The sequence below is a fragment of the Abrus precatorius genome, unplaced genomic scaffold (genome assembly GCF_003935025.1).
Source record: "Abrus precatorius isolate BTA unplaced genomic scaffold, Abrus_2018 Scaffold5, whole genome shotgun sequence".
In the NCBI taxonomy this organism is placed as follows: Eukaryota; Viridiplantae; Streptophyta; class Magnoliopsida; order Fabales; family Fabaceae; genus Abrus; species Abrus precatorius.
Genome location: NW_020874395.1, coordinates 7,172,818 through 7,200,498, shown reverse-complemented (window position 1 = coordinate 7,200,498; position 27,681 = coordinate 7,172,818). Strand labels below are relative to the sequence as shown.

General features: G+C 31.7%; 2 protein-coding genes across 5 annotated transcripts; both read right to left on the bottom strand.

Annotated features, from left to right (window-relative positions):
* Window positions 1-1,908: 1,908 nt before the first annotated feature.
* LOC113867015 lies at window positions 1,909-15,551 on the bottom strand. 3 transcript variants are annotated; one of them, XM_027501923.1, is made up of 11 exons: window positions 15,443-15,551; window positions 13,864-14,517; window positions 12,173-12,350; window positions 11,842-12,070; window positions 8,561-8,697; window positions 8,009-8,298; window positions 7,088-7,300; window positions 6,497-6,985; window positions 4,865-5,524; window positions 2,770-3,312; window positions 1,909-2,508 (listed from the first exon to the last, which is right to left on the bottom strand). In XM_027501923.1, the coding sequence occupies exons 2-11, from the start codon at window positions 14,125-14,127 to the stop codon at window positions 2,284-2,286; spliced, it is 3,228 nt and encodes a 1,075-aa protein (XP_027357724.1). In that variant the 5' UTR covers window positions 14,128-14,517; window positions 15,443-15,551; the 3' UTR covers window positions 1,909-2,283. The 3 variants fall into 3 exon arrangements, with proteins under 3 accessions (XP_027357724.1, XP_027357726.1, XP_027357725.1); XM_027501925.1 differs by having other exon boundaries at window positions 1,911-2,508; window positions 4,880-5,524; window positions 15,443-15,546; XM_027501924.1 differs by having other exon boundaries at window positions 2,050-2,508; window positions 4,880-5,524; window positions 13,864-14,520; window positions 15,443-15,539.
* A 5,316-nt stretch (window positions 15,552-20,867) lies between these two features.
* LOC113867802 (binding partner of ACD11 1-like) lies at window positions 20,868-27,131 on the bottom strand. Of its 2 annotated transcripts, none has more exons than XM_027503285.1 (8): window positions 26,956-27,131; window positions 26,721-26,824; window positions 25,915-25,990; window positions 23,765-23,836; window positions 23,621-23,686; window positions 22,890-23,230; window positions 21,624-21,747; window positions 20,868-21,119 (listed from the first exon to the last, which is right to left on the bottom strand). In XM_027503285.1, the coding sequence occupies exons 1-8, from the start codon at window positions 26,959-26,961 to the stop codon at window positions 21,099-21,101; spliced, it is 810 nt and encodes a 269-aa protein (XP_027359086.1). In that variant the 5' UTR covers window positions 26,962-27,131; the 3' UTR covers window positions 20,868-21,098. The 2 variants fall into 2 exon arrangements, with proteins under 2 accessions (XP_027359086.1, XP_027359087.1); XM_027503286.1 differs by having other exon boundaries at window positions 22,890-23,227.
* Window positions 27,132-27,681: the final 550 nt, after the last annotated feature.

Genomic DNA, 27,681 nt, shown 5'->3' with positions numbered 1-27,681 from the left:
TAACGTTCTACAAGATGTACTTGATTGGAATATAATTGAGGCATCTGGAGTTGTCAATAATATAACTATAGGTAAAATTATAATGTTTAGTCTCTTATACTCTTACTATAGTGTTATAATATTTTGTAAATTTCTTCTTTGGTTAGATACTATAATTTTGTATGGTGAGTATTGGATTGGATGGATATGGAAAATGTCTTCTCACTTAATCTCCATAGGCAAATGAGTTACAATAAATAAAATATATTTTAGTTATAGTTTTTCTTTAAAATTTTAGATAATGGTTAAAATAAATTACACTTTTAAGAAATTTATGAATGTTATGTTTCAGCTGGACAGGGATACTGTAAAAGTAAAAATCATAATCAAATTGTTAGAAAGATATCACAATGAAGCAAAGTCTAAGTTAGAGTCTAATGTGAACAACCTTAACCACACCTATGCATGTTCAAGAGCTACAAAGTGATTATTAAACATAGAAAAATTAATTTGTAATAGAATAAATTATGATTTCTCTTTGTACTTGTCTATCTTTTATGTTGCATTTCATTGTAATAGCCTTCACCAAAATTAATTATTTTAAAAAGAAAGTTGAAATAAAAATAAAAAGAAAGTCATTAATTTATTTATGGAAAATTTCTAATAGTATAAGAATTTTTGAAAGATCTATTGAGGAATTCCACCCAAATTGATGTGACATGGTGTATGTTGTTCCCCAGCGTGTGTGTGTAGGTGAGAGCAAATGTGTGCCCCTCGTTGAAAGAGAAAAAGTAAACCCCCGTCGTCCTCGCTAATAGGAAAACAAATCCAATTAGTGCTTTTTACCGACCGAGAAAGAAGCTTCTTCATCCCGTGGGTGAGGAGAAAAGGCCAAAGAAAAAAAGCAAGAAGATAAAACCAAAGAAAGACAATTTTTATAAATTTTTTTCTTATTTGATATATTTATTTTTTTACTATTGAATTATTTGAGAATTTTTATTTTTCTTTCTTAAATTTTTTATAAAAAGAAAGTTTATTTCTATCATTTTTATGTCTATTTTATTTTTACTTATTTATTTTATTTTAATTTTTTTCTTTTCTATTATTCTTAAATATTTAATATATTTTTATAGATCTTATTTATATTATCTCTTATTTTAGTTTATTTTTTAAAAATGATGTTATTGAGATAACTGAAATGCATAACAAATATATTTGTGTTAAATATTTACTTATATTTAAATTGACTAAATTATTTATTTAGTAAAAAATTAACCAGACAAAATTTAGTGTTTACAATGAACAAAAGCAATGTGTCCTAAAGAAATGGAACGTTTTCATATTGAACCATATCTTAGATTGAGGCCAATGATAAATTAAGCATGAGTCATGTCAACCTATTCTTGAAATATATCATTTATTACATAATGATCATCGAGCTTCTTTGTTTGAATTATATCCTTCTTTGGTTAGTGTATTCTTGTGAGAAAGATGCTATATTTTATTTGCCATTCTACTTATTTAGTAGACAAGCTTCTAATTGATCAGGTTCAATTTCTTTTATTAAAAAAGGCTTTAGTAATTGGAACAAAGTAAACAATGGAGAAAATTGTTAACTTTTAAATCATGTTGAAAAAAAAGCCAAATCCCCAACATTATAAAGTTGTTCAGTCCTATGAGGCTTTATTGACAAAATCACAGCATGTTGATAGGTTTGTTTATTAGAAAGCAAGCATCAGAAGAGATTGTAGAAATCGACTTAGACTCAAAGCTTCCATTGATTGTCTTAGATGGTTAACTTTCAAGCTTGTGCCTATAGAGGTCATTATTTGGCCTCCTCAAGAAAACCGGTCTTGCTTCGTCCCTCTACAAGAGCATGAAAGAACTTGATAACATGACAGTACAAGAGGGTCATAGCTATACACTATCGGAGAAATTAGATATTGGAATTAGATGCAATTGCCTTGGTGTGGGAACATACAAAACCCATACAAGGCTAAACTGTCCCCTTATTCTTACATGTTTTTACCCTTATGATAACTGGAAAACTATGAACAGTTTGTATTTTGTAATCCACTCTGGCATTTGCCATCATGAAGAGGATCATTATTGACCAGTTTCCAACTAAAAGGAAAGTTGAAAAAAATGAATGTACATATAGCATTTAGCATTTTTTATATTAAAAGAGAAATCAATGTACACTGCAACTAACTGTACAGTCTAATTTATGGTCATTTGGACTAACACTGCTGAGTTGAGAAGAAAGAAGAGTGAGCGCTACCTTAGCAAATACATTGTCTGACCTTAAGGCTGCCTTCTGACAATCTTAACGCTGCTGTAGAAGCGCTTTAGATCCTTCATAGCCTTTTCCTCAATTTGAATAGAACGAATTGAGGATGGTGTATCCACTTCTGGCTTGAACCAGCGGTTCATCCCAGTGGTTTCAGATGGTGAGCCTTGACTGGAAGCAATAGTAAATCCAGCTGTTCTACTCTTTGGACTATGAGAAAAACTATTTTGTTTCTTTCCCTGTTCACAATAGAACACTTTGATAAACAACAAAAATACCAAATCAAAGTGCATGTTTGGACTAGCCTTTTTTTCAGGGAAATAATCTCTTATTTGTAAAAGTTGTCTCACAATGTTCCTAACAATAAGTGATTGTTTCCTCAAAATAAGATGAACCAAACATGCATCAGCATTGAATAAAACAGTACAAGAATTCTCAACTGTTGGTTCGCAGCAAAGTCTTTTGAGACAAACACATGAAAGGAAGCGTTGTTCACAAACCTGTTGCATTTGGATGTCCCTAAAAGATGGCTGAGAGAGATGAGGAGGGGTTCCTGAAGCAGCCCAAGGAGGAGTACTTCTTTCTCCATCATATGCTTGGGAGCTGCGAGTTGAGGAAACCGGTATTGGACTGGAAGGAAGAAATGAACTCAACTTTATTCTCCCTGTGCTGCCGGAATCAGAAAGATCGTCCACCTGCTCTTTTCTCCTAGCTGGCAGATTTGCTTTGATTTTGCTTTGTTCATCCTGAATTTCACGAATAGAAGCAGAACCCTTGATGAACTTGGCTCCACCCCATGCAGGACTCTCGTTTCTTGGTGTTGGTGGAGGGGGAACAACCTCTTTTGAGACATCATCTAGACCACCACTCAGAAACAAAGAAAGCCCACCCTTCTTGCTCTTCTTAGAAACCTTAGGAGATTGCCTCTTGCTTTTTATAATCTCTAAAGAATCTTTCTTATGTACCATACAAGCTGAATCTCCTGCAACTTGATCAGTGGTGGTGGACCTGGTGGTTTGTTCAAGCATAGTATGATCTTCCACCTATCAAATAAAAATTACAATTTTAAGCAATAAAGGAACCACACAACTAAGTCTTCTCAATAAGATACCAAAAAAGGAAAGGAGAGGGACTCCTTGAAGAATTGTTATTCACAAATATAATAATATCAAAATTTCATTCAACGTGTTTGAGGCATTCCTCCATTTTCATCAAGTGTCCTTGGTAGGTTTCACTACTATCTTGGCTACACAAAAGGACAAAATGACTTCTAAATAAACTTAGAAAATAAACAAAAATATGAAAGTCCATACAAATGACAGCTTTCATGTCTTTATGCCTAAAAAAGGTTCACACTTGATTTACTATTCATCATGTTTCTTGGATACAGTTCATTTATTATATCTGACCTGACACTTGATACAACTTTACAATTCATAATCACCCCTACTGTAACAATCAAATTAGCAAATATTGAAATTTGCCGTTTCCTCATCCTCAAAATTTCCCCTTCTCTTCCTTTGTCACAGACCCGAAAATCATAGAAGAAGATATGAGGTAGAAACAGCAATATTGAGAGAGAATAAGGGAAGTTTGTATTATTTGCAACAGAAAAAAAGAAACAATGCAGAAGAAGAAAGGTTCTTCTAATGCCCCAGAGCAATGCTCCTTACAGAGAGCCAAACAACACTCTATCCCACAATTTTCCAGAAAAACAAAACCGCCCTCCACTCATGATTTAACTTTGCCAACTCAGCACATCTCAAACTTCCTAATTTCTTTCTTTCCTCACATACACTATCCAATACTTGGGCTTGGCTAAAGCTTCATAGATTACTTTCTTCTCAAGCCCATTTTCTTCTCCTCGGTCCCCATCATCCTCATTCAGGTTGCTTGAAAAATATGCTTAGTGCTTCTCTCCTCTATCATCTTCTACTCCTCCACAAGCCTCCCCATGCCCCATGACTCCCTCAACCAAAGTTCAAAAATCATACTATGACAGAGAAGCTCACCTGAGGAATCCAGACATTTTTGCCTGTCTTCCATATGAATAAATATGTGTACCTGCTAAAAATATTGCTGCTTCCAAATCACAATTGTAATCATATCTAATAGATACATTGCCAACTTTGGAGCACCCATTTATCATAACACAAATGGACATGAGCAATCTGTCAATTAATAGTTCCTTCAGGCAGCATTTCTTTAGCCTAGATGCTTATCCGTGGCAACTACCGCCAAGGGTACAATGTAATATTACATCATGGTCAATTTGATCAGTCTATAGCTGTCTTTTAGTCCACAATTGCTTGTTTCAGGAAGCCTCTTAATACATAAGAAAATATCACCAAGAAAAAAATATAATGAAAATATAATTTTAAACAATCTCATTGAATGGCCACTGTGGCTTTGTGCTAGATAACTAGAGCAAAAATGGATGAAAAAATATCAAAAAACTTTAGATGGGCAAAAGACAAATCACAAAACGTCCAAACCATGTCATCCCATCCCCTAAAAGAAAACACCAAACAAAAAACACAGTTAAAATTAAAGAATCAACAATTATTCAAATGAGAAATGCAATCAGAAATGAACCTTTGAGCCAGAAACCTGCAAGATGTTATTGTCCAACAAGTCCTTCGCAGGTTCTGAAGTGACTTCACTTCTATAATAAACAGATTCCAGTTCTGTCTGCTCTACACTTGGTTTGCCACTGTTTTTCCTCTGTTTTCTTGATAGTTTGCCCTTCTTACCATTTTTCCTTTCGAGTGGTACAGAGGACAATTCTTTTGATGTCTCAACAGGAACACCCAATTCTGAGAGTGAGCTCTCAAGTGATGATTTGGATTGAAGCTTAGCAATCTGCTGGTCATCAAGAAGATATCCCTTACACTGCTTAGCTTCGAGAACCTCAATCTGCTGCAACTTCTTCCTTAAGGCTCGAACTACTTTCAAGATTCCTTGATTGGGATCATCCTTGGGCTGCAGAAACAAATCAACTCTTTGATCTTTCTCCAACTTCAATGCAGACATTTTTATGGGAGTCTTTTGAAACTCTATATCACCATAGTCCTCTTCACTATTAGTGATCACTGGGAAAGTAGCAGTTGGACTAGGGAACCGACGGTAACTCCAAGACTCAGATGATCTCTGGTTTAATGTCCTCTCAAGATTTGCCAGAACATCTGGTGAAGCACTTGACATAGCATGTGATGAAATGGTAAATATATAATCCAGGTTACGCAAAACAATCTCCTGAAATAAACAAGAAAAAAAGAAAAAAACTGCTTTAGTATGTTATACCACCATACCAGCTTAAGAGATATAACAACAAAGTCCACTTAAAAATCTGGAAGGCTCAATGATATGAAACAGAAAAACAGTAAAACAGGTTGCCTTAATATTCAAGTTGAGGGAAGGATATTGGCACCACAATCATAAAAAGAGATGAAAAGGTGAGTGATAAGCCATAAGTGAAAACTAAATATTTTCTGTTTCGTAATTAATAACAAGTTAATGATGTCCAAAGAGCGATGAATGAGTGACCAGTTAATAATTTAATTTTATTTAACTACTCAACTAGTTAATTTACCTAAGCTGAAAAGTTTTCCAAGACTTCTTTTCTGCAATTTTACTAATATGATATACTAAACCATTCATGAGCTTTTCAGATTTAACTCCTCTAAAGTGAGATGTGTGAAGTGAGCATATATCCATCATTGATTTGAATTTAAGCATTCATTATATATAATAAACTTTTAAATTAAACGTAAATAAATAGAGTCACTTTCTCACTTTACACATCTCTTCACTTTAGAGGAGCCAAATCCTATCCCTTGCTAATAGCTCAAGTTTTTGGGGCAATTAGCTCATGACACTTAATACCATATGTGAGTGAACAACAAGCAAGAACACGAGCTCTATTAGAAAATACTAATATTACTAAGAGAAGGGGAATTCCTCTACTTTGAGTCGCCTTACTTTCTCTGACGCCCAAAATTTTGCTTTAAATAAAATGGAGAGAAAAACTGCTATTAGAAATTAAACATTTAAGGAATGTTTTTAAATTATTTCTTTTACACCTCATGGTTTTAAATTGGTTTATAACTTTTATGAAATTTAAAAAAATATCTATCATGTGAAATTTTCTCTCTACATTTTAAACAAGTATTATAGGTGCCTCTTCCTGTTTAGTGTTTCACTTATGTACGTGGTCAAGATCAATACCTCACAGTACTTTTTCAAATCATCTGCTCCAAGAGAATCAGCAATCTCAAGCAGTTGTATGGCATTTCTTGGCTCTACCATACACACTGCTGCTACTTTTTCACAAAGACTTTTTAAGCTGGGTATGGATCTCTGCCCAAAAGTATCAGTCTGTATTGCAGATATACCTCTACTGGATTCCAATTCCTCAAATAAAATATCTTCATCTAACTCTTCCATATCATCCCTTTTATTCAACTTATGCTTCTGAGAATTCTCAATAGTGTTGAGAGGATAAACAGGATGATAGAGGGAAGCCACAATTAGTATATGTGTTTCACCAACTGAAACCGAAGTAGCTCTCTTTACACCATACAACCGAGGTGCAACAAGTGGCTTATCCTTACATTTCTCATCCCACATATAAACATCACCGGTATCTGTTGCAGCTGCAGTCCAGTACTTTCCAGAAGATATGCTCACCATATTTCTTCCACACATTGTATATAACTGTATGCAACAGAAAAAGAAAGGAGAGAAATGTCTCTAATCAACATGTTTGTTTCAGGATGACTGGATATCAGTAAAGGAAGAAATTCAGTAAATAGAAACCTGTTGGCATTTAAGTTCTGGATCCGAGGAGACCCAATAAAATAATGCACCATCATCAGTAAGAGCCATGCTGTGTACCATTCCTGCAGCTATAGAAACCACATGAAGTCGTTTCATGCGATGAAACTTTAAAGGAGTGCTTCCATTTTTCTTCAAGTTCCTAGTAACGACTACACGTGTTGGATTAACAAGACGATGACCCCAAGTGTAAACCTACAAAGCAAGGTAAAATAGAACTTAAAAGGTGATCAAAAGCCTTTTATGCTTCAAGAAAAAGAAAAAAAATCATGAATCACAACTATTTGTAACCATTCACTAAATATAACTAAATCATGATGAAAGTTTCATGTGTATGTGCCTAAGAATGATTGTTGTTAAACATAATTTTGTGAAACAATCATTCTGCCCAGTGACTTAGGTCTTTATGTTCCACATCTATATAAGAATAGTTTAAGTAGTAAAACAAAATAGTCACAAAGATAATGCATGCCCCCAACACATAACTTAGATCATAGGCATAGCCACTGTACTTCAGTATTTGTGACAACAAAATCTGTTTAATTAATGCTTTTCTAAATAAAACTTGTTACTTTGGGTTGGGTGTGAATGAGTTCATCCTAATGACAATTCAATAGACCAGAATCAGAAGAAAAAGAAGACTAAACACAAAGGGATAAGATGCAAATAAGTATGGAATAAGGCATGCTTGATGAGGAGAGACATTCAAGTAACAAACAAAAATATATACAACATTAATTTCATTAGTAACATCAGACAGTTACCAAGTTATTAACTTCATGGGCAAGGCATCAATCACCATATTAAGTGTAACATGGACTTTATTTAAGGCTATAATGATTGTACCTATAATTTTCTGATGAATAGAAAAAATTGAGTGATTAACAATATGCAAAGATGTACCTCTCCATCAGATCCTAACACAACTGTATGATATTTTGCAGCAGAAACGCTGATTAATGTCTTTCCCTTCAAGGATTCAACCAAATGTGGAGTGTAATTAGAGGCAGAATTTGAGGTGCCATAACCAAGTTGACCCTCTCTATTGCAACCCCAAGTAAGAACTTCGCCTAAATCAGACACTACAGCTGTGTGCTTGTTCGCTGCAGCAACAGCAATGACTTTGGCCCTCATAGAGGTCACTCGACGAGGTGTGGGTTGTGTATCTACAGCAGTGTATCCAAGCTGTCCCTCTACACAACAAAGAAATCAAAAATATAGGTGGCAATTCATAAATGACTCAAAAAAATATAGTATTTCTTGTATATTTTAAACAATAGTACAAATTATAAAAGAAATACAACCTAATTTTTCCCCAACTATGCATATGATAATTTCTCCAAAATCATATGCATACTTAATAAAAGACTGCTAGGATATTGCAATATTTTGATTGCAAAAAGCGCCGTAGTTTACAATTATAGCTTCTATAGACATAAGTAATATGAAAATTACCTCTGTTGGATCCCCAGGTGAACACTTCCCCACCTTCAGTAGCAATAACCGTATGATGCTTAGCTGCAGCAATTGCCTTCACTCTACGGGAACCCAAACCAATCACCTGGCGAGGAGTAATGACTGCAGCTTGACCACTGAAATGATTAACAATATGAAAACTGATTGATATTGTCCAAAAGCATAAATATATTTTGGTTGTAATCCCTCTTATTAGAAATGGACCCAGCTTAACTGAACCACAAAAGCAAAGCTGAGAGAAAGAAATTGCTCAAAACTTATAAAGTGAATTTTGGCCGTATTACTAGTCAATGTGAAATATTGAAATTAACATCGACTATAGATATGGATAAATAAGAGATTATATAAGCTAAAGCACTTCTCACTTTACGAGCTAACTTTTGGGGTTGAGTTAAGCTTAAAGCTCAAATTCAACATGGTATCAAAGCCTATTATAGATTCAATATTGGGTCACCCTTGACTAAAAACATTCTAGCCCCACAAATTTTCCTAGTGCTATTAACCTGGCCACGTAGAATGTAACTTACCTCGTCCCGCAACTTTCCCAATGCTACCTAGCTAGTCCAATGGCTTATCCAGTGCTATATTAAAAGAAACAGTCCTACAAATCTCATTCTCTAGATGTCTAATCTTGCGCATGAGGGGGTGTGTTAAAATCCACATCAACTATAAATATAGTTAAATAAGAACTTATAAAGGTTAAAACAATCTTCACTTTACAAGCTAGCTTTTGGAGTTGAGTTAAGCTTAAAGCACAAATTCAACGTGAAACACTTTAATGATAAATCCACATTTTACTATATTTTTAACCTAGTTTTTGTTAGTAAATAAGAAGTTAAATAATAAATAAACTTGAAAATACTATAAAAATTGTATTAATATTCATAATTGTATAAATAGTTTAGAATTTTAGATTTTATTCCAATTCTAGACAATTTTGCTTAAAAAAACTTAACTTTATGCAGAAGCTTGAGCTGAAGATGTTTGAGTTGAAGATTAAACTAAAGGAAGTAGAGAAATTGAGCTTAAAAGATGAAAAATCAAGTGTTATATGTTGGGCGTAACCACTTTGTGTGCATAGAGTTAACACTTTGAAGAGGAAAATCTATGAAGATCAAAGAGAGTGTCTACTCTAAGTGCTGAGAGTAGCCACGCGCAGAGAGTGTCCACTCTAACTGCTAAGAGTAGTCACACGCAGAAGAGAGTGTCCACTCTAATTGCTGAAAGTAGCCACTCAAAGCTGCGCGTGGACACTCTGGTCACTTAAAGTAGCCACACAAGGCTTATTTGCACAGAACACATGCGCATGGTCACTCTAAGTGCTAAGAGTGTCCACACAAAATAACAGAATTTGGAAAACTACTTTTAAGTGTCAACTTTAGATGTTTAGAGTTTTCACTTCAGTCTTAGAAGCTTCTAGAAGACTTTCTACGTTATTACTCTCAGTGATTAAAGTATTAACGTGGAAGGTGACGAAAAAAATTATAAATAACTGTTAAGAGTTCGGATTTGGGAATCTTTTGCCATTTTTTGTTTTCTTTTCATTTCTACATCTTAGGAGAGTTAGATAGGGAGATTAGGGGTGACTTCCAAGCTCTGGACCTTGAGAAATCAGGCTGGGGATTGGATTTATGAAGAAATTTTGCAGCTTTTCTTCTCCTACTCTTTCTCTCTCTTTTTCTTTTTAGAAACATGTTCTGATTTCTTTTTGTTAGGAATCTATGGATCCAGATTTGATATTGTGATGTAATTTTGGATCTGGACCTTGAGGTTTTGATTGAATTGAGTATGTGATTCTATTCTTAATGCAGTTGTGAACTAATCCTTCATTCAATTGAACTTAGAGGAATCTTCATCAATGAAAATTGAATTTATTTCTCAGATCTGAATCATATGCCTAAGTTATTGAGATCTTAAGAATAAGTATCATAATCTAGTAATCCTATAATTTTCAGAACTTAATGCAATATTTGATTGAATTTCACCTAAGGAATTAGAGAAGTTTAATTAGGTATTATGATCAATGAGACAAGGAATTGTCTTTTGGTTAAAAAAGTGAAATTGATTATCAATCAATTAGAATTCTTAAGAGTCCAAAATATTATTACATTGCAATAGAAAATCCAATGAAGTGATTCCTAACTATTTTTCATATAGCATTTTAATACAAAATTCGTATTTTGTTTTGCTGTATTTTTTAGATTTCTGCACTTTATTGTTTTTGTTTATTAAATGATTCAAAATACTCTAAATTCGTTTGGCTCAACTAGTTATTGATTTGTGAAGTGGTAATTGATAGACCTAATCACCGAGGACGATACTTGGAACTCATATTGATTTTCAAATTTTATTACTTGCTACAATTACCTAGTACACTTGCTAGCTAATTCTCCAATTTTGTGACACTTAACATACATCCCAAGATTAGATATTTTAAGTTTCTAGTTTACAGGACTGTGGACATTTGCAGGTGACCCCAACATTAAGATTATATATGTTCTAACACCATGTAGCAAATTAATTAGACCTAACTCAAACCCAAAATCTAGCTCAAGAAGAGAGAATTGTTTAAGTTTTATAAGAGTATTTTAGTATCATTCCATTCTAATGTGAGACATCTTAACATCACTATCCCTCATCCCAAGTCTTATAAATACAGTAAAATATTAACACCAATTCAAATAATTTCACGTTGGCCTTGAAGTCAATCAAGTTTTTTATTTGCAAAGTTAATAAGAATTAGCAAAAAGAAAGCAATTTAGCTAATTCTTGCCATTAATTTCTATCATTTATCATCAATATTTAGAATAATAGACTATTCTGCCACATAAAATCAATTTTAGTAACCACTGAAATAATAGAAACGAACAAAAAAGTGAGTGTTTCAAAATGTAAACCAGTTGAAAGTAAGAGAGTATGCAAAATGTATGTTCCAATCACAACCTAACAATGCACCTACAAATGAAGTTTAGGTAAACAGAATATTGATGACCATCTTTTGAATACTGAACTTTCATTGGGAAACAAAAAGCATTTAGTGACATCATCAACATGATTTTCATCCAAGGTATTCTTGAAGTGGAAAACAGAAATCTTACCCAACATCATTACACAATTTACCCAAGGCTAAAGCCATCATTTTTCTACATATATTAAGTGTAAAAATCTTGATAATCACGCAAATGATATCATCAATACATGATAACACCAATGCTAACATAAAACATGTATCCAACTTCACAATGAAACTCAACATATACCTGTGTATGTCAAAATCAGGGTGCCCCAAACGGCCCCCCCTTCCAAACCCCCATGTATACACTTCCCCACGAGCAGTAACTGCCACACTGTGAAACTTTGCAGCAGAAATCATTTTTATCATCGACCCATTAAGAGAATCAACTTTGCATGGTAACTTTTGAATATGTGCATTTCCAGTTCCAAGCTGATAATTTGTGCCACTTCCCCAACTGAAAACCTCATTAGCCACTAAAGATGCACAAAAAATAAGGCTGTCATCCTAGGTGTGTACTTTCTATTGGCAACAACAAACCACACCATACCAAAGTAGTCAAAGCACAAAACTTATACCTGAATAATGTTCATTATCAAAAACCTGAGATACAGAGCCAGATAACAGATCTACAGGTATCCGATATTTAGAGTCCTCCAATGTAGTAGATGCAGCATGCTGAAGAAGGATGCTTGCCACAGCAAGATGACCAAAATGCAGAGCCCTGTGAAGGCTAGTCCATCCTGATTCTCCATCCTGAAAAAGAAGTAAGTTTCAACTTTAATGGATCCTAAGAGATAAAAGAACTAGAAGTAATCTAAAATAGCCCATAAGCAGACACTGGGAAATAGATAGATCCAATTTGGTGACACTACTAGTCTACAAATTTCAATAAATGATCAAAAGTTTTTTAGCTTTAATCATAGCCGCAGTCAAACAAGCTGAAACTATTGTAGAAACTAGACACATATCCCCACTTTATCAGCACCATTCTTTGATACTAGAAAGTATCATTTAGGTTATGTTTCGCAGTGTTGAACTACAGATGAAATGCATGTAACCTACAAGGAACCAACATTTTAAAAACCATATTTATTTGTTTACTGAAGGAAGAACATCAACAATTCAATTTCTAAGCCAAAGCAGCCAGTCAGTTAGGAACAAAAGATAACGGGAAAACAGAGATGATTTAGCCATTTATTACATCATAATTATTTAAAATGTACCAGTGCAGAATAATAAAACAATTGACATGGATACTTACCAGTTACAATGCACAAAAATGATAGGCCAAAATAATAAAATGAGGTCACCATGACATCATAAATGTAAAAGGGAGCATTAGTCTACATTTGTATCAATGGTGAAAATATAATTGTTAAATTTAGAATTAAATCTAATTAAACCTCAAAAGCTAGCTCGCAAGATGAGAATTGTTTGAACTTTTATAAAATCTTATTTGGTCATATTTGTAGTTGATGATGCCAAATAAGATCAATTTTAGAATTCATGAAGCTAACACTAGAAATTGATATTAGATGTTAGTCTAAGCATAATTTTATTTATTATTTACCACACCAAGGTTTTCAAATAAAAGTGGTGGAATTGCAAGCTCACATAATTTAGGTGAAAACAAATGTGAATATGTGAACATTTTTTAAAATATTGATAACAATTTATTCATCCTAAATAATAATAATAATAATATCATATCAGGACATTTCACATTCTTACAAATTTGTCTCAAACAATTAGTTTTATGACAACAATACTTTATCTTTCTCATCACTAAATTCTAAAGCTCAATCATTGTTGAAATAATATAAATGACTTAGGAATCTTAGTAAAATCTAAGACATTTTCACAAAATATGATGAATCAATGCAATAAAAGTTCAATGAAGGAAAACACTAAATATTTACCTGTTAAAATTTGATCTCAAGAAATTTTAAATTACTTAAGCACATTCAACCAAATCATTTTCTGAATTCAGCCATGGAAACATCCAGTAAAGTAGTTAAACAATTATCTAGCAAGATTTAATGCCAAAGAGAGAACTAGTATAAAACAGAGAATGTAGAATGGTCTTTAGAAAGTTATACCAGAAAAAAAAAATTGTTTTCTCTCAAGTATTGAGAAATGAGAACTAATTATGAAGTAAATAACAGAGATACAACTTCCTAAAGCAAGGAAAACTAACAAGTAACAACTCTTATAGAAAAGGCCACATGCATATCCGTAAGAATTCACAAAATAGACTGTGACATACCCGAGCATTAGGATCTGCACCAGCTGCGAGCAGCCTTCGCACTATGGGGACATGGTTTCTCCAAGTTGCTATTTGAAGGGGAGTAAGCCCAAAGGCATTCCTCAAATTGATATTGCCCCCACTCTTCTTCAATTGTGTCAAGGCCAACTCTACATCATTTAGTGATCCTTCACGCACAGCAAGCCACAGGTCTGGCCCAACAGATAAACTTTTGCAACTTGGTGTCTGCAATTTCTGCCTCCGTGGAGAAGCACCTAATTCCATGATTATAAAATGCTCACTCCAAGTATATAAGTTCTCTTTCACGTTATCCTATCATAGATTAGAAAGGTCACTCAACTACAATGGCATAGCAGTTATATTCCTCTAATCTACTGCCTGATAATGTCAAGAGTCAGATCCTCTAAAACTATTTCACTTCACTAAACTACTACTGAACTCAAAAGAATAACTGCTCTGGCCCTTGAGTCCTCCGGTGATCTAATCCATGCTAATGGGATATTGCAATCAAAATATCAATGAGGGATCCAGTAACAAAAAGGATTGATCCTCTGCTATTTTGTCTTCATCATCATCACCATATGTATCATGTACACAAACAAGTTGCAGAAGCCAATGATGAATCCCAGCACGGTTCATGGGGCACAAAGCAATCTGCTATAATAAAAGCAACCGTGATGTTGCAGCTCCATTGTTAGCAAGACAAATCTTGTGGGAAAATAATAATACTTAGGGAAGCTGGTCATACAAACATCCACAAGCAACAAAATGCTCTTGGCACATACATATTATTTAATAAAACTCTTATAATTGAAGTAATTAAATTATTCCTATGCAGAAAAAAGGATTCAAAGCAAAATGATGATAGTACTATAGTCTCTAACAAAAAAAATGTGGACTGAAATTAAGGAGAATACTAAACTCTGTTGTTCATTGACTACAGTTCACATCCCACAGATTATTACATCTGAAATATAAACTCTCCATTGATGCATTGTTATAAAAACATAAACATAAAAATCAAGATGCAAACTTTGAAAAGGAAAAGAAATCAAATACAGTGAATCTTGATCTCTGAGGAGTCTTCAACTGATCAATGCAGTTAGAAACTCATTCATCACATCCATTTCAACAAATACTATTTTTCAAAAGAAACAATGAAACGAACAATTGAATCAGGAAATGACAACAGCCACACCAGAACACAGCATTCAGAACAACAAACACTCCCAGCTCCACCAGGCCAAGTATAAACAATACTGATAAAAAAAATTCAATTTTTTTTATAAAAAAATACAAACCTGAGAAAATTAGAGCTCCCACAAATAAAAACCATTCACCCCACTGCACAGAACATAATCCAAAACCCAGTAATGTAACAAGAATCACTACCACATATAGGGCTTGAAAACATGAACAGAAATGTAACACCCAACCATCATGCTAAGATAACATCTTTTTTTCACAGAAAATGGAAAATGGGAGAAAATTGAAGATGCCCAGATAGCCAAAAACCGAATTAAAAATACTGGAACCAAAAAGTGCAAAAATTTAATGAGAAATTGAGGATTAAACTCACCACCACATAAACATATCACAAAGACATTAAATTAATGAGAAAGCATGTCTCTCTTAATTAGAGCGTTGAGTTGAGAAGTTAAGACGCTGTGATTTCTGTTAGGTACAGTATCGAAACTGAGAATATACCCTTGCAACAATGGCATAACATAAACAGAGGGGTATTTTCGTAATTTCGAAGTATTTTGTTTGGACCGAAACGCAGCTGACTCGGCAGAAACTAGCGAGAGCGTCAACAACGATGTCTGAGTTGTCGCTTCGGCAAAGGTCCGAGTGATGCCACGCAAAACAAGTGTGTCTTTCCGTATGACACGTGGCATGTTCCAATTTTGACGCGTGCTCGAAAATCTAAAGGCTTTTTAATTGCGATGCGCTTCTTTTAATTTAAAGAAAAAAATTGTTTTAAAGATACACTTTTCAGCGTTGGTGGCTGCCATTGGTCCATTGCCAACTCTCCTTCAACACCTTCAAAGGTAATGCTTTGACGTCACTGAAACATGGTTGAATAATTATGTTTCTTCTTAGCTTATAAAAATTTTAATTATTGAATAATTTCTATGTTTTTATAATAATAATAAATATTTGTATATTTTTATTTAATACATACTTTATAAGTAATAAAATATTATTAAAAATTATATAAGAATATAATAAATCTCAAATATATTTTTAACTTTTTTTTAGAATTTTCTATTGTTTATAACAGAAGTAAAAAATTATTTAATGTTTTTTTAATAATTTAAAATATTTTATAAAGTGTATTTACTATTTTTATTTATGTATTCATGGATTTATAATACATATATTTTTATACAAAAGTTATTTAAAAGAATAAATGTCACTCCCAACAAAGATTCTCACTTTAATTTACCAATTTTCAAAAAGTAACTCCTTCGTTGAACTCAATTTCAATTCATCACAAGTTTCTAATTCTTCATAAAAAAAAATTCATAGATTGTTATTTAAATTATGAAATTAATCCAAACATTCTAATTCAAAAAATATTATTCAAAAATAAATATTTACTATATTATAAATATGAAGTTATTTATACTTTGGGTGATTTCAAGATAGCCCACTACCAATAGCTAATATAAACATCTTGGATTGACAATGGCTCAATATCTAATTTAAGTGAGGCAATTAGTTGAAGAACCATTAAGATACAATTACTTTACTTGCACATTTCTATGATTAAGTCACTACAATACCTTGCTCATACATCACTTTACCCTTATAATATAGTCATTCAACATTGGTATAAATTTTTTATATCAACTTTTGAATAATTTGTTATGTTTTAGTATTTAATGAATATTTTTATATTAAAATAAAAATAAAATATATTTTTATGTACATGACAATAACTTAAGATTAAAAATAAAATATTGTATTATAAAAATAGTTTTTTTTTAAATTATGGTCACTTATTTAAATAAAACTCTTAAAATTTAAAATCAAATAACTAATACATACAGTGATAATAATAAAAAATTTAAATTTTAAATAAATAATACATAAAATTATATATATATATATATATATTCTGTAAATTTTACAAAATTTAAACTTACTTATTTAATTAAATAAATATATTTAGCCGGTAGCTTATCATATGTACATCCTTATTTCCCTCCACTCTGCATCTCGTATGCATTGTATTGTTGCAACTTTACTTCTAAACTACATTGTTCTCATCTTAGGCCTAGGTGATACAAATCAATTTTAAACATATAAAAAAATTATTTAAGATTTAACTTTTGTGTCATCAAATAAATTTGTGATATACATTTAATACATATCAATTGTAAAATCTGTTGAAATACATCATTTAAATACTCAATTTTTAATTAATTTTATATAATATAATAAAATATTATTAAATTTTAAAAATAATAATATAGTATATTTAAAATTTTTTATGGAAGGGTGTTAAGGATGGATCTAAAATTTTCTGGGTGAAATGGAAAACGATATGTAGACCGCGGAAGAATAGTGGCTTGGACATTAAGAATGTGCAATGATTTAACTGAATACTTCTTGGTAAATGGATGTGGCGAGATGTTAATTGTTCTAGTTCATTGTGGGTGCTGGTGTTGGAATCTAGGTATGGTAGATTAGTCTCTTCTATTCAGAATTCATTAGTTCACAACAGATGTTCTTTGTGGTGGCGTGATTTGCTAGAGGTTATTCATCAAGGGAATTCATGGCTGAATGAGAAGATTGATAGGAATGTGGGTGCAGGTTTACACACTCTTTTTTAGAGAGATAAGTGGGTAGGCGGAATGCGATTGTGTGAAGCATTTCCGCGATTATTTGCGGTGGCAAAGAATGCTGAATCATGCGTATTGGAGAATGGTTTTCATGATGGCAATAGGTGGGTTTGGGATGTTAGTTGGCTAAGAGGGCTCTTTCAACATGAGATCTCAAGTTTTAATCTTTTGTTTGAGCTTGTGGATGAAGTTTCTATTAAGTTACTACAAGAAGATAAATGGGTATGGAGGGCAGATTTTTCAGGTTGTTATTCAGTGCAATCTGTGTATTCATGGCTATTTAAACTTTTTGGGGGTCCTAATAGTGTAGATCAGTATACGACAGATGCCTTGCAAAGACTATAGAGAGGAAAGGTTCATCTTAAGTGTCTGGTATTTTCTTGGCAATTGTTGTTGAATGCACTTCCTTGTAAAGGTTTGTTGATTGATCGTGGTGTTCAAATTAATGATATAACTTACTGCTTCTGTCATGGTTTTGAGAAACTTCCAACTCATTTATTTTTAACGTGCTCAGTTTCATCTCAAATCTGGTACTTGACTGCGCTTTGGCTTGGATTCTTACTAGTTTTTCCTTCAGATTTATCGACTCACTTACTTTCTTAGGTTGGTGTTGGCTGTAATAAAAGAGAAGGAATGTGTTTATTAATTATTTAGGTAAGTACAATGTAATCTTTGTGGTTACATAGAAATAGAATTGTGTTTTCTAATAGTATTTTGGATGAGAGAGAAGTCCTAGATTCTATTATTCTGAGGTCCTGGAAATGGCTATCACTTGTTAGTAAGGGAGAAGCTATTTTGTTAGTTGATTGGTATTTGCAACCATGAATTTGCATCCGTCTTAACTTTGTATAAGTATATTTTTGTTTTCTATTTCTCTAAGTAAGTAATTTTTTTCTCTATGTATATGGGTTTTGAGTTCTCTTTGAACTCTCTTTAATAATATTTATTTTGCCTATAAAAAAAAGTATATTTAAAATTTTTATTTAATAAATTATTTTGATATATAATATTTATACAACACATATTATTATAAAAATTATTTTGTTCTTTTGTTAAAACCTTATTTATGTTTTGAGTGACAATGACATCGATATCAGCATATATAGATTCAAAATATTTGTTTATAAGATGATTCTTATGATGCTTCAAAAATTAAGAGAAAGTTTATTTTATACTCTTCAAATGTGAAATAATTATAACAGAGTTCCACCCCACAAAGTTTTAAGTGTTTCAACTGCAGAAAACAACCAGGTTCTTGCTCCCAACTAATATAAAAAGATGTTTTTAAATTATTAAACTATCTTAAGGATCATATATATTTATTTTATTTTGCAATGAAACTGAAATTATATTTATTATTAAATCTACATTAATTAATTCACTAATTAATGGGGTTAAAATTAATTTATTACTATATATATAATAAATACAAACATAAAAAATAATAATAAATATCCATGCTTATTTAATTAATTTTTAGAAAAATATTGAAAAATAAAGAAGCTTATAATATCTCTTATTTTAAAACCTAAGACACCTTAAGAATATTTGTGATCTATAGTCATTAAGCCATTTATAAACCTTTCTATTTTTATTAATTTTTCAAAAAAAAAATTCTATAATTTAAAAAAATTTCACCAAATTCTTATATTTTTATGAACTTTTAAATCCCTGCTTGACTACTCGTTAAATATCAACCAATCTCTATGTTACTCTTTCGCTCACTATTTATCTATTACTGCCCCTTGACCACTTTTTAGTTGTCTCAAATTATTTAGTACTTCAAAATATTAAAAAATGTACGTATAACCTTTTTCTAATAATACCATTATTTATTAAGAATAAATTTTACAACTAACAACTAAAATAACTTTAAAATTTGTCAACACCTAACTACTTTAATAAATTCAACACTTTTAATAGGAGTATTTTCTTAAAATGTGTGCATTAATATTAAGTAACAACTAATATGAAACAAAAGCAATATCTATCTATTTCTCTTTCTATTCAAATTTTGTATGAAAATTTGAGATATTCATATGATTCATAAAATGTTACTTTGTCTTGTACTGTCGTTGGCTTTTTGCTGCCTCCTCTGTCTCACAATTTTCCTCCCTTTTATTTACAAACTCTTAGAAAGCATTAGATATATAAATATAATGGCCATTCTCTTTCTGCTCGTTTCAAAGCTATTCAAATGGTACGAATGGAGCAATTATTGGGTGGCATAACACAATTAAGCATGTGTTTAAATTGACGTTGAAAAATTCATAAACATGAATCCAACACATTATTGAACTCATTATTTTAAACTTTACAATAAATATATATGAACTCATTAGTAAATGGTTAAACCAAACACATTTTCATTGTTCAGCTACTCAAAATGGAAAATTTAAATTTGAAAATGAAAACACAATGGAAATAAAAAAAATATTTTTACAAAACCAAAGTTTGTTATTTATGTTTGTTTGCTTAAGTTTATAATTTTTAAAAATTATATTTTAAAACAATTTTAAAAAAAATTTTAAAAAATGAAAATAAAACTTATGTCAACAAACAAATTTTATTTTATTTTTACTTTGATAAAGAAAAAATTGCTTTTAAGTACAGAAAATAAACAAGCTCTTAAGACTTGTTTGTTTCAGTTTTGATATTTAATTTTTAAAAATTATATTTTAAAAAATTATTTTTAAGAAGAAAATGAAAATAAAATTTATGTTAACAAACAAATTTTATTTTATTTTTTACTTTTAAAATAAAAATTATTTTTAAAAACTGAAAACAAACAACCTCTTGGTTTCATGTTTTCATTTTCTATTTTTACCTTTAATAACAACTTCCACCTTGTTTTTATTTTATTTTTTCAAATATTTGTATAGAAAATATTATAATTTTTTTGGCAGTTTCCTGTGTAAATATTCAAACATAAAAAATAGAATAAAAATAAAGTGATAGTTTTGATATCAAAAGTAAAAACATTAAAAATAAATAAATCTAAAACCAAACAGTCTCTTACATTCACAGCTAATTTCTTCAACAGAGAAAAATAAAGTAAAATGAAAGGGAAGAACACTTATCACACTTATATATAATTTCATTTTCACAAAAAAAAGAAGAAGCTAAAGAATAAGAATAACACAATTACCACTGCAAAATTATAAAGCAGCAAACCAGAATGGGAAAAAAAATAATATATATAATAGGATTAAATGGACCACGACACTTGCCACATGCAACTGTTGAACAGAGAAAGCAGTACATGCCCATCTGGTCTTATATCTCAATCAAGAGTCTCCATAACTCGAATTTAATCCAAACATGCTCGGAGAGAGATCTTCATCAAAGGTTTGATGAAGTAACCACAAATAACAAAATTCTGGTTCATGCAGCCACTGGTGGTTCCTGCAAGAGCGGATCAAGACATCAAAGATTGTAACCAAGAAGAATCGACAATTCAGTTCAAGATTAACAATTGGAGCACAAACCCAATTCCTCTTTCTACATAATACACTTTTTACACTCCACCATGCACTTTATAGAAAAATGAAACAAAATCACAAAACAAATTATTATTATTTTTATTATCATCATCATCATCATCATCATGCTGAATTGTATTTGTTGTCTCTGTAGTTTAGATTATGTGCAATTGACCTCGCAAGTTTTTTTCGACCTACTTAAAGCTCTATTTTTATTATTATGTAAATTTGATTTCTCGTCAATTTTCTTGTATCCCTTAAATTGTTTTTTTCTATCCAAATATTTGGGAGTCTATATTTTGAGATATGAAACAGTTTTTAAAAATTAGAGGTATGAAATTTAATGAAACTAGATAGTCCAAAATGCAGTTAACCCTTACGACCATCATCATATTCTTTAAAGTGACATTGCAAGAGCAAAACCCACCTTTGTTGTCAAGTTTGATACAGCCAAATGAAACTTTTCTCTAGTTTTAGTACCAGCCACTTGTCCAACTTTAGCCACCTTAGTGAAAGCACCATTTAACCATGCTGTTCCAGCAGTCACATATCTGCAGAGAACCAAAGAACCATATAAATTTCTTTTGACGTTGTGATTTCTTATTGCAGAAACCAACTACAAAATCATAGCAATTACATGCCGAAATTCAAATGCAGAGGCAGAAATAGAGATCATGTATTCGATACATCAACATCAATCATTCGAAAAATGAACTAACCAGAGGCGACTCAGTTTAGTTTCTCAAGTTCCAGCTTTTTTTAAAATGTTCTTGGTATTAGTTAGGCCATGGGTCAAAAAGGGTCCAAAGAAATACATTGCTGTCGGGAGAAACATTCATATCAAGGAAAGTCCTATACCCTTCAATCATCAACACTTTCAAGGATACAATGTATATCACAATAAATATGAAGAAAAATATTGAAATACTTACAAATTTTAGTGTAGGGATCATCATAAAATTTCTTGTCTATAAAAGGCTATAACAGTGAACCTCAAAGCTTATTTTTGTAGATAACTCTGCTCGTATCTCACAACAAATAATGTAGCCACCATGGTTCAGTGCTACCTTAAGTGATTTTTTTTTTTTTTTTATGTAATTCTGTTCTGCTGCTCACATAAGTTGAGGAATCAGATGGATTTCTCCTAGGAAAATTCCATCATGCAGGACAATAGACTTCTAATTTTACTAATCCACCCATTGAACATGCAATATTATTCTCATGAAGATCATGCACGTCAAATTTACAATATACCAGACATTCATCAATTTCTAATCTTATAGTTGATATTAAGCCAGTTTGGATAAAATTCTCTATAAGCATTCACAAGAGAAAAGTATTTTCACTTTTAGTACAAATTTGTTTTACTTTACATCGTTAATTTCTTTTTATTTTTTTCTTCTTCTATAACAGCTTATTGAGAAGTTAAGCCAAATTGAACCATTTACTAACAGACAAAATGCATATCATAGGTAAAAGTAGTAGTTTGATAAGTAGTCAACTGATTTTTAAATTTTATGAGCTGGATCTATGGATCTACTCCATGAAAACTTTCGATCCAATAGAATCGATTCCAACTTTCAGAAGAAAAATATTTTAATGGAGTATGTCAAGACTTTCTATTAAGTATATATCCACCCTACTATATATATAAAGAGATACTACATACTGTTTATAAGAAGACCTGACTAACCTGCTTGTTTTGACAGCTGATCCAGTATCATTCAGTTTCCTCTCAGCTGCAAATATTGCTGCCATAGTCTTATTTGAGACATGAAGCCTCTGATCAACAGATTTCACTTTCTCATTCACCACGGAAATGCCAACTGTTAATTTCTCTGTCAATCCAACTCTCTTGTCAAATGAAATGACCTTTGCAGATGCATTTGCAGTCAATTGATGCTTTTCATCAAATGCTTTAGCTTTGTTCAAAGCATCTTGTCTTATTGCTGAACCTTTCACCAGCATACTTGAAACAACATCTTGTGCTCTATTAATGTACATTTTTCCATTGGTGGGGTTAGCTTTTTCCTCCTAAAAGACAGAGTACAGCAAACCATAAGCTCAAATTTAAAGTAATAATATGCAAACAGCACTGGTAATATTTGGCTCACTTTGCTGAATGGACCGTTGAAGATTATAAGCAAGCAATACAAAACTGACGCAAAACCCTAAAAATAGTTAGTGTTACTGACATAAATTACTTAAAAATTCAAACTTGGAAGTTGGAACCTTCGTGTAAAACATTTGTCTTGATTGCAATTTCAAAGTAACATGTACAATGCAGGCAGATGGATAGGGAAAGCCCTCAGAACAATATTAATATTTTCCATATCTTTTCACCCAACCTTAAGTTCCCATGGAGAACAGCTTATCAGGAAAAATAGAGCATGCAAAATCTTAAATCTGGATTTTGGTTTTTACCTCAATATTTGTTGAAACATTTTCAGAAGGAGCAATATTTATAGCATTTTCTACCATCCTTACTTCCTGCATAAATTGCAATCAATCATTTCCAAATTTATCATCAATATGAATATATTATATAGGAGTTCTTGACATACTTACCTGCAGCTCATGTTTTGGTACATAGTTCTCAGCTGCAGTTATACTCACAATCTGGTCTACTAATGTTGCTCCCTGACAGAAAGGCAACATAAGTTTTGCTTTTACATGCCACCAAGTGCAAAAGCTCATAAAAGTTGAGTAAGTTCCCAGGCCAATACGAAAAACAAAATGTGATCACATCAAAAGACAATAGACCAAGGAGGAAAGCATTTGAACCAAAATCTTAAAAGTTGAAAAACACAATCATTTATACATTATTAATGTCTTGAGAAAATACAGTCCTACTCCGCTAATTGAAGATTTATGGCATTGAGAATACAATTGCAAGAAATTTGTCACTGCAAATGATAATGCTGGCACAAAAGCTTAAACGGTGGTAAAAATATCATAATTTTTATTTTGCTTCATTTTTTACGTACAAAACCAGAACAGTTCTATACTTGCTCTGTCCATAACAGAAGCCATAAAATGACCTTGAAGATTCCAATTTCATCATCTGACAACACAACCCATTACACATCATTCAATAGGAGTCACTTTCCTTCATTTTGACAGGGGCACAGGTTCAGAATGTTCACCATTCAAAAACCATGATACTATCAACACTTTCTGTTGATGCTTCTAGGAATATGAGTTCCAAACAATCAAGCATACAAAATTCAGAAGTAAACAAGTTCACTAGGAAAAAACAAAGACCATACCATGCCATAAAACACACTTTAAGTATATGACAGGTAAGTATGAGGCACACTAATTTGAGCTTAGAGGCAAATATTGGACACCATACCAGGTCACATGTCATAGTGTCACACAGTTTAAGTATCTTAGATCAATAATACATGTGTTAAGATGTCACATATTTGTTAGAAATAAGGTTAAGATCCTCCTCTCTTGAACTAGCTTTTAGGAGTAAATTAAACCTAGTTTTCGAGTATAGTATCAGAGTTTATCCATCAAATAAACAGTTCTAGGTGTAAGGGGGGTATCTTAAAATGTTCCACATTGACTAGGAACATGATTAAAATAATTAAAAGACTTGGGCAATTCTCTTCTCTTGAACTAGCATTTAGGAGTGAGTTCAGCCAAATTTTTCAATACTATGAGATGTCAAGAAAATAGGAGACATAAACAATAAGATTCAAAACAAGGTGGATGAAATGGAGTTCTTTGGATGTTATTTGTGATAAAAAAAAGTACCACTCAAGCTGGAGGGAAAATTTTAATGCACAACTATAAGAACTATGATCTTGTATGGGGTTTGATCAGGTGGTAAACAGCTAATAAGAAAATAGGCTCAATGTTGCAAAGATGAAAACGTTATGATAAATGGGTGGACACACAAGACAAGATAGCATTAAAAATGAATACTTTGGAGGAAAAATTGGTTTACCAACTATTTAAAATTGATGGTAACATCATGCCTTGGGTGGTTTGAGGGAAAAGACCTAAGCCCGAATAAAATGAGTAGTTCAAATAAAGGGTAGTCTGATAGTTAGAGGTAAAAGGGGCAAAGAAAAACTATTGACCAAACCATTAAGAACAACAATATATACAATAGGATTCAATTTAACTAGTTTGTAATTATACATGAATAACAATAGGATATTATGGCATTATTTGATCCATGTAGCCGACCTATCTAGTAGGAAAAAAATTTGGTGTTGAATCTATAACTTTCCCCGTTTGATTCCACATTAAGTCTGCATTGAAACTCTGTTCTCTGGCAGTGAAAATTGTTAAGAAACTTGGGCCTAACTTACTCCCAAAAGCTAGCTGGAGGACTATCCTAACCCCTTATAAGGAGTATTCTACCTCTATTTCTAACCAATGTGGGACATTTTAACAAAAATAAATCACTCCCCCAAAACCAAGTTTGAAGTAACATTGGATATGTGATGTCTGCAAATGTAAACAAACAGATCCTAAATCCAAGCTTAGAAGTTCAAAGTTAAAGGTACTCGATAAGTGTCTAATCATCCTTCTCAAAACTGTAATGAATCACTTTCAAAATTTGATACACATATGAATTAAACACCAACTGAAACTGAAAACCAGTTTCCCTCTTTTGACTTAGTCAAGAAAAAAAATTACTACAAATCAAACTTGATACACCAACAAATATATAGAATAAATGATTAAAAGAGACATACCGATAACAATAATGCTATTTCAAGCGCTTTTGGGTCTTTAAATGTCACAAATGCTGTCTTTGATTTCCCAGTTACACTGCAACAGACAGAAGCACTCAACCATAAACTTGATTACTTAAAGTAAGCAAAAAGAAGTTGAGTTAAATAGGTGCAACATCTGAATCCAAAGTACAGTTTTTTCAGAGTAAATCCTCATTTAATCCCTAAAATTATAAGCATCAGTCACTTTAATCCCTAAATCTTCACTTTAGTTCTTGACTTTATAGAAGAGAATTCATTTTAGTCCTTTTTCACTTTATTTTATTATCCTTTTATATATATATATATATATATATATATATATATATAAAACTAAAATAAATGTCATTTTATAAGGATTAAAGGAGGATTTTGTAAAGTCAAAACTAAAATGATTGATTGACGCTTACTTTCTGAAGGACTAAAAGGAAAGTCTAATTTCAAACCTTCAACACAAAGGACTAAACAGTAACAACAAGCATTCAGTTCACTTTTAACTACACTTCCTATGTTAGCATCAGCAAGGATGCTAAGATATGTAATAACAGCTAATCCCAGCCCTGTTCTGTATTTAATGCATGTATGTGCCTGTATATACATATACACGCGCACATAAAAATCAGAAGTAAGAACACCCCATGATATTTTTGTTTTTCTTTTCCACTCCTTAACTTCCTTTCTCGGCATCAAGCCAGAAATTCCATTAAAACTAACAATTAGAAATTAACTGCAGAAAATTAGAAATTAAAAAAATTGGGCATGTAAAGAGAGGAAAAAAAAAAAAAAACCTTTGGATCTCAATGTGTTCGATTTCTCCAGAAAACGAGAAGAACTCGTGAATCTCTCTCTCACCAGCTAGATCTGAAACTGGCTTGACTTGAACCGTTCTTGTCTGGAATTAAAAAAGACCAAAATAACAAAGACCCAGAAAGGAAAAACCGAACAAGACTCAAATTGCGAATAGAAAAACAAAAAAAGATTAAAACTTGAAGGAGTTGAAGTTTGAGTTCAGTGAAAAGTAACCTGCATTGTAGTTTTGTGTAGCAGGTATGTGTATTTTGTATTCTGAAAACTTGGTGGCAGAGAAAGAGAGAGAAGAGGTTGTTGCAGGAGACAGGTTGGAGTGATAGTGTCACCAAGCAGTGTGGAGTTGCATATTCGACAAAGAGATGAGAGAGAGAGAGAGAGAGAGGAAAATATATGAATGACAGAACAAGCACGTAAAGTAAGGAATGAAATTATGATTATGATGTTGCATCTCAGGTCAAGAAAGAATAAAGGAAAAATTAAAAAATAATGCAAAGCTCTTGTACTTCCACAAATGTCCCCACTCTTCTTTTTAATTTAAGACACTTTTTTTTCATTTGTTACTTTTATGATTATTTTTTCTTATTTTTAATACAGAGTTCAAAGTTATTGTATAAATATATAAAAATTAAAGAAAAAAATGAAGAGAGATATTAGTAAAACTTGTTTAAAATTTATTATAAATTATTTAATTTATTTTTAGTTTAATAATTTTTTTAATTTTATTAAAAATTGCGTTAAATAATATATTTTTAACACTCCATATAAATAAAAAAAATTGACTTATATAATTAATTGAAGAAATTACTGAAATATTTATATATACAAAATTTTATATTCATGAATATATAATTTAATAATTATTATTTATAATATTTTAAATAATACATTACATTCAAATATTCAAGATTTATAAATTATTAATCATAGTAAATAATATAA

Coding starts and splice junctions, on each gene's coding strand:
- LOC113867015 (XM_027501923.1), bottom strand. CDS start 14,127: ATGGAATTAGGTGCTTCTCCACGGAGGCAGAAATTGCAGACACCAAGT. Junction 8,698..11,841: donor CCTGATTTTGACATACACAG/GTATATGTTGAG, acceptor TAATCATTTCAG/TGGTCAAGCTGCAGTCATTA. Junction 6,986..7,087: donor CAGAACTTAAATGCCAACAG/GTTTCTATTTAC, acceptor TGTTGCATACAG/TTATATACAATGTGTGGAAG.
- LOC113867802 (XM_027503285.1), bottom strand. Junction 25,991..26,720: donor GAACACATTGAGATCCAAAG/GTTTTTTTTTTT, acceptor TGTCTGTTGCAG/TGTAACTGGGAAATCAAAGA. Junction 21,748..22,889: donor TCAGCTGTCAAAACAAGCAG/GTTAGTCAGGTC, acceptor GGTTCTCTGCAG/ATATGTGACTGCTGGAACAG.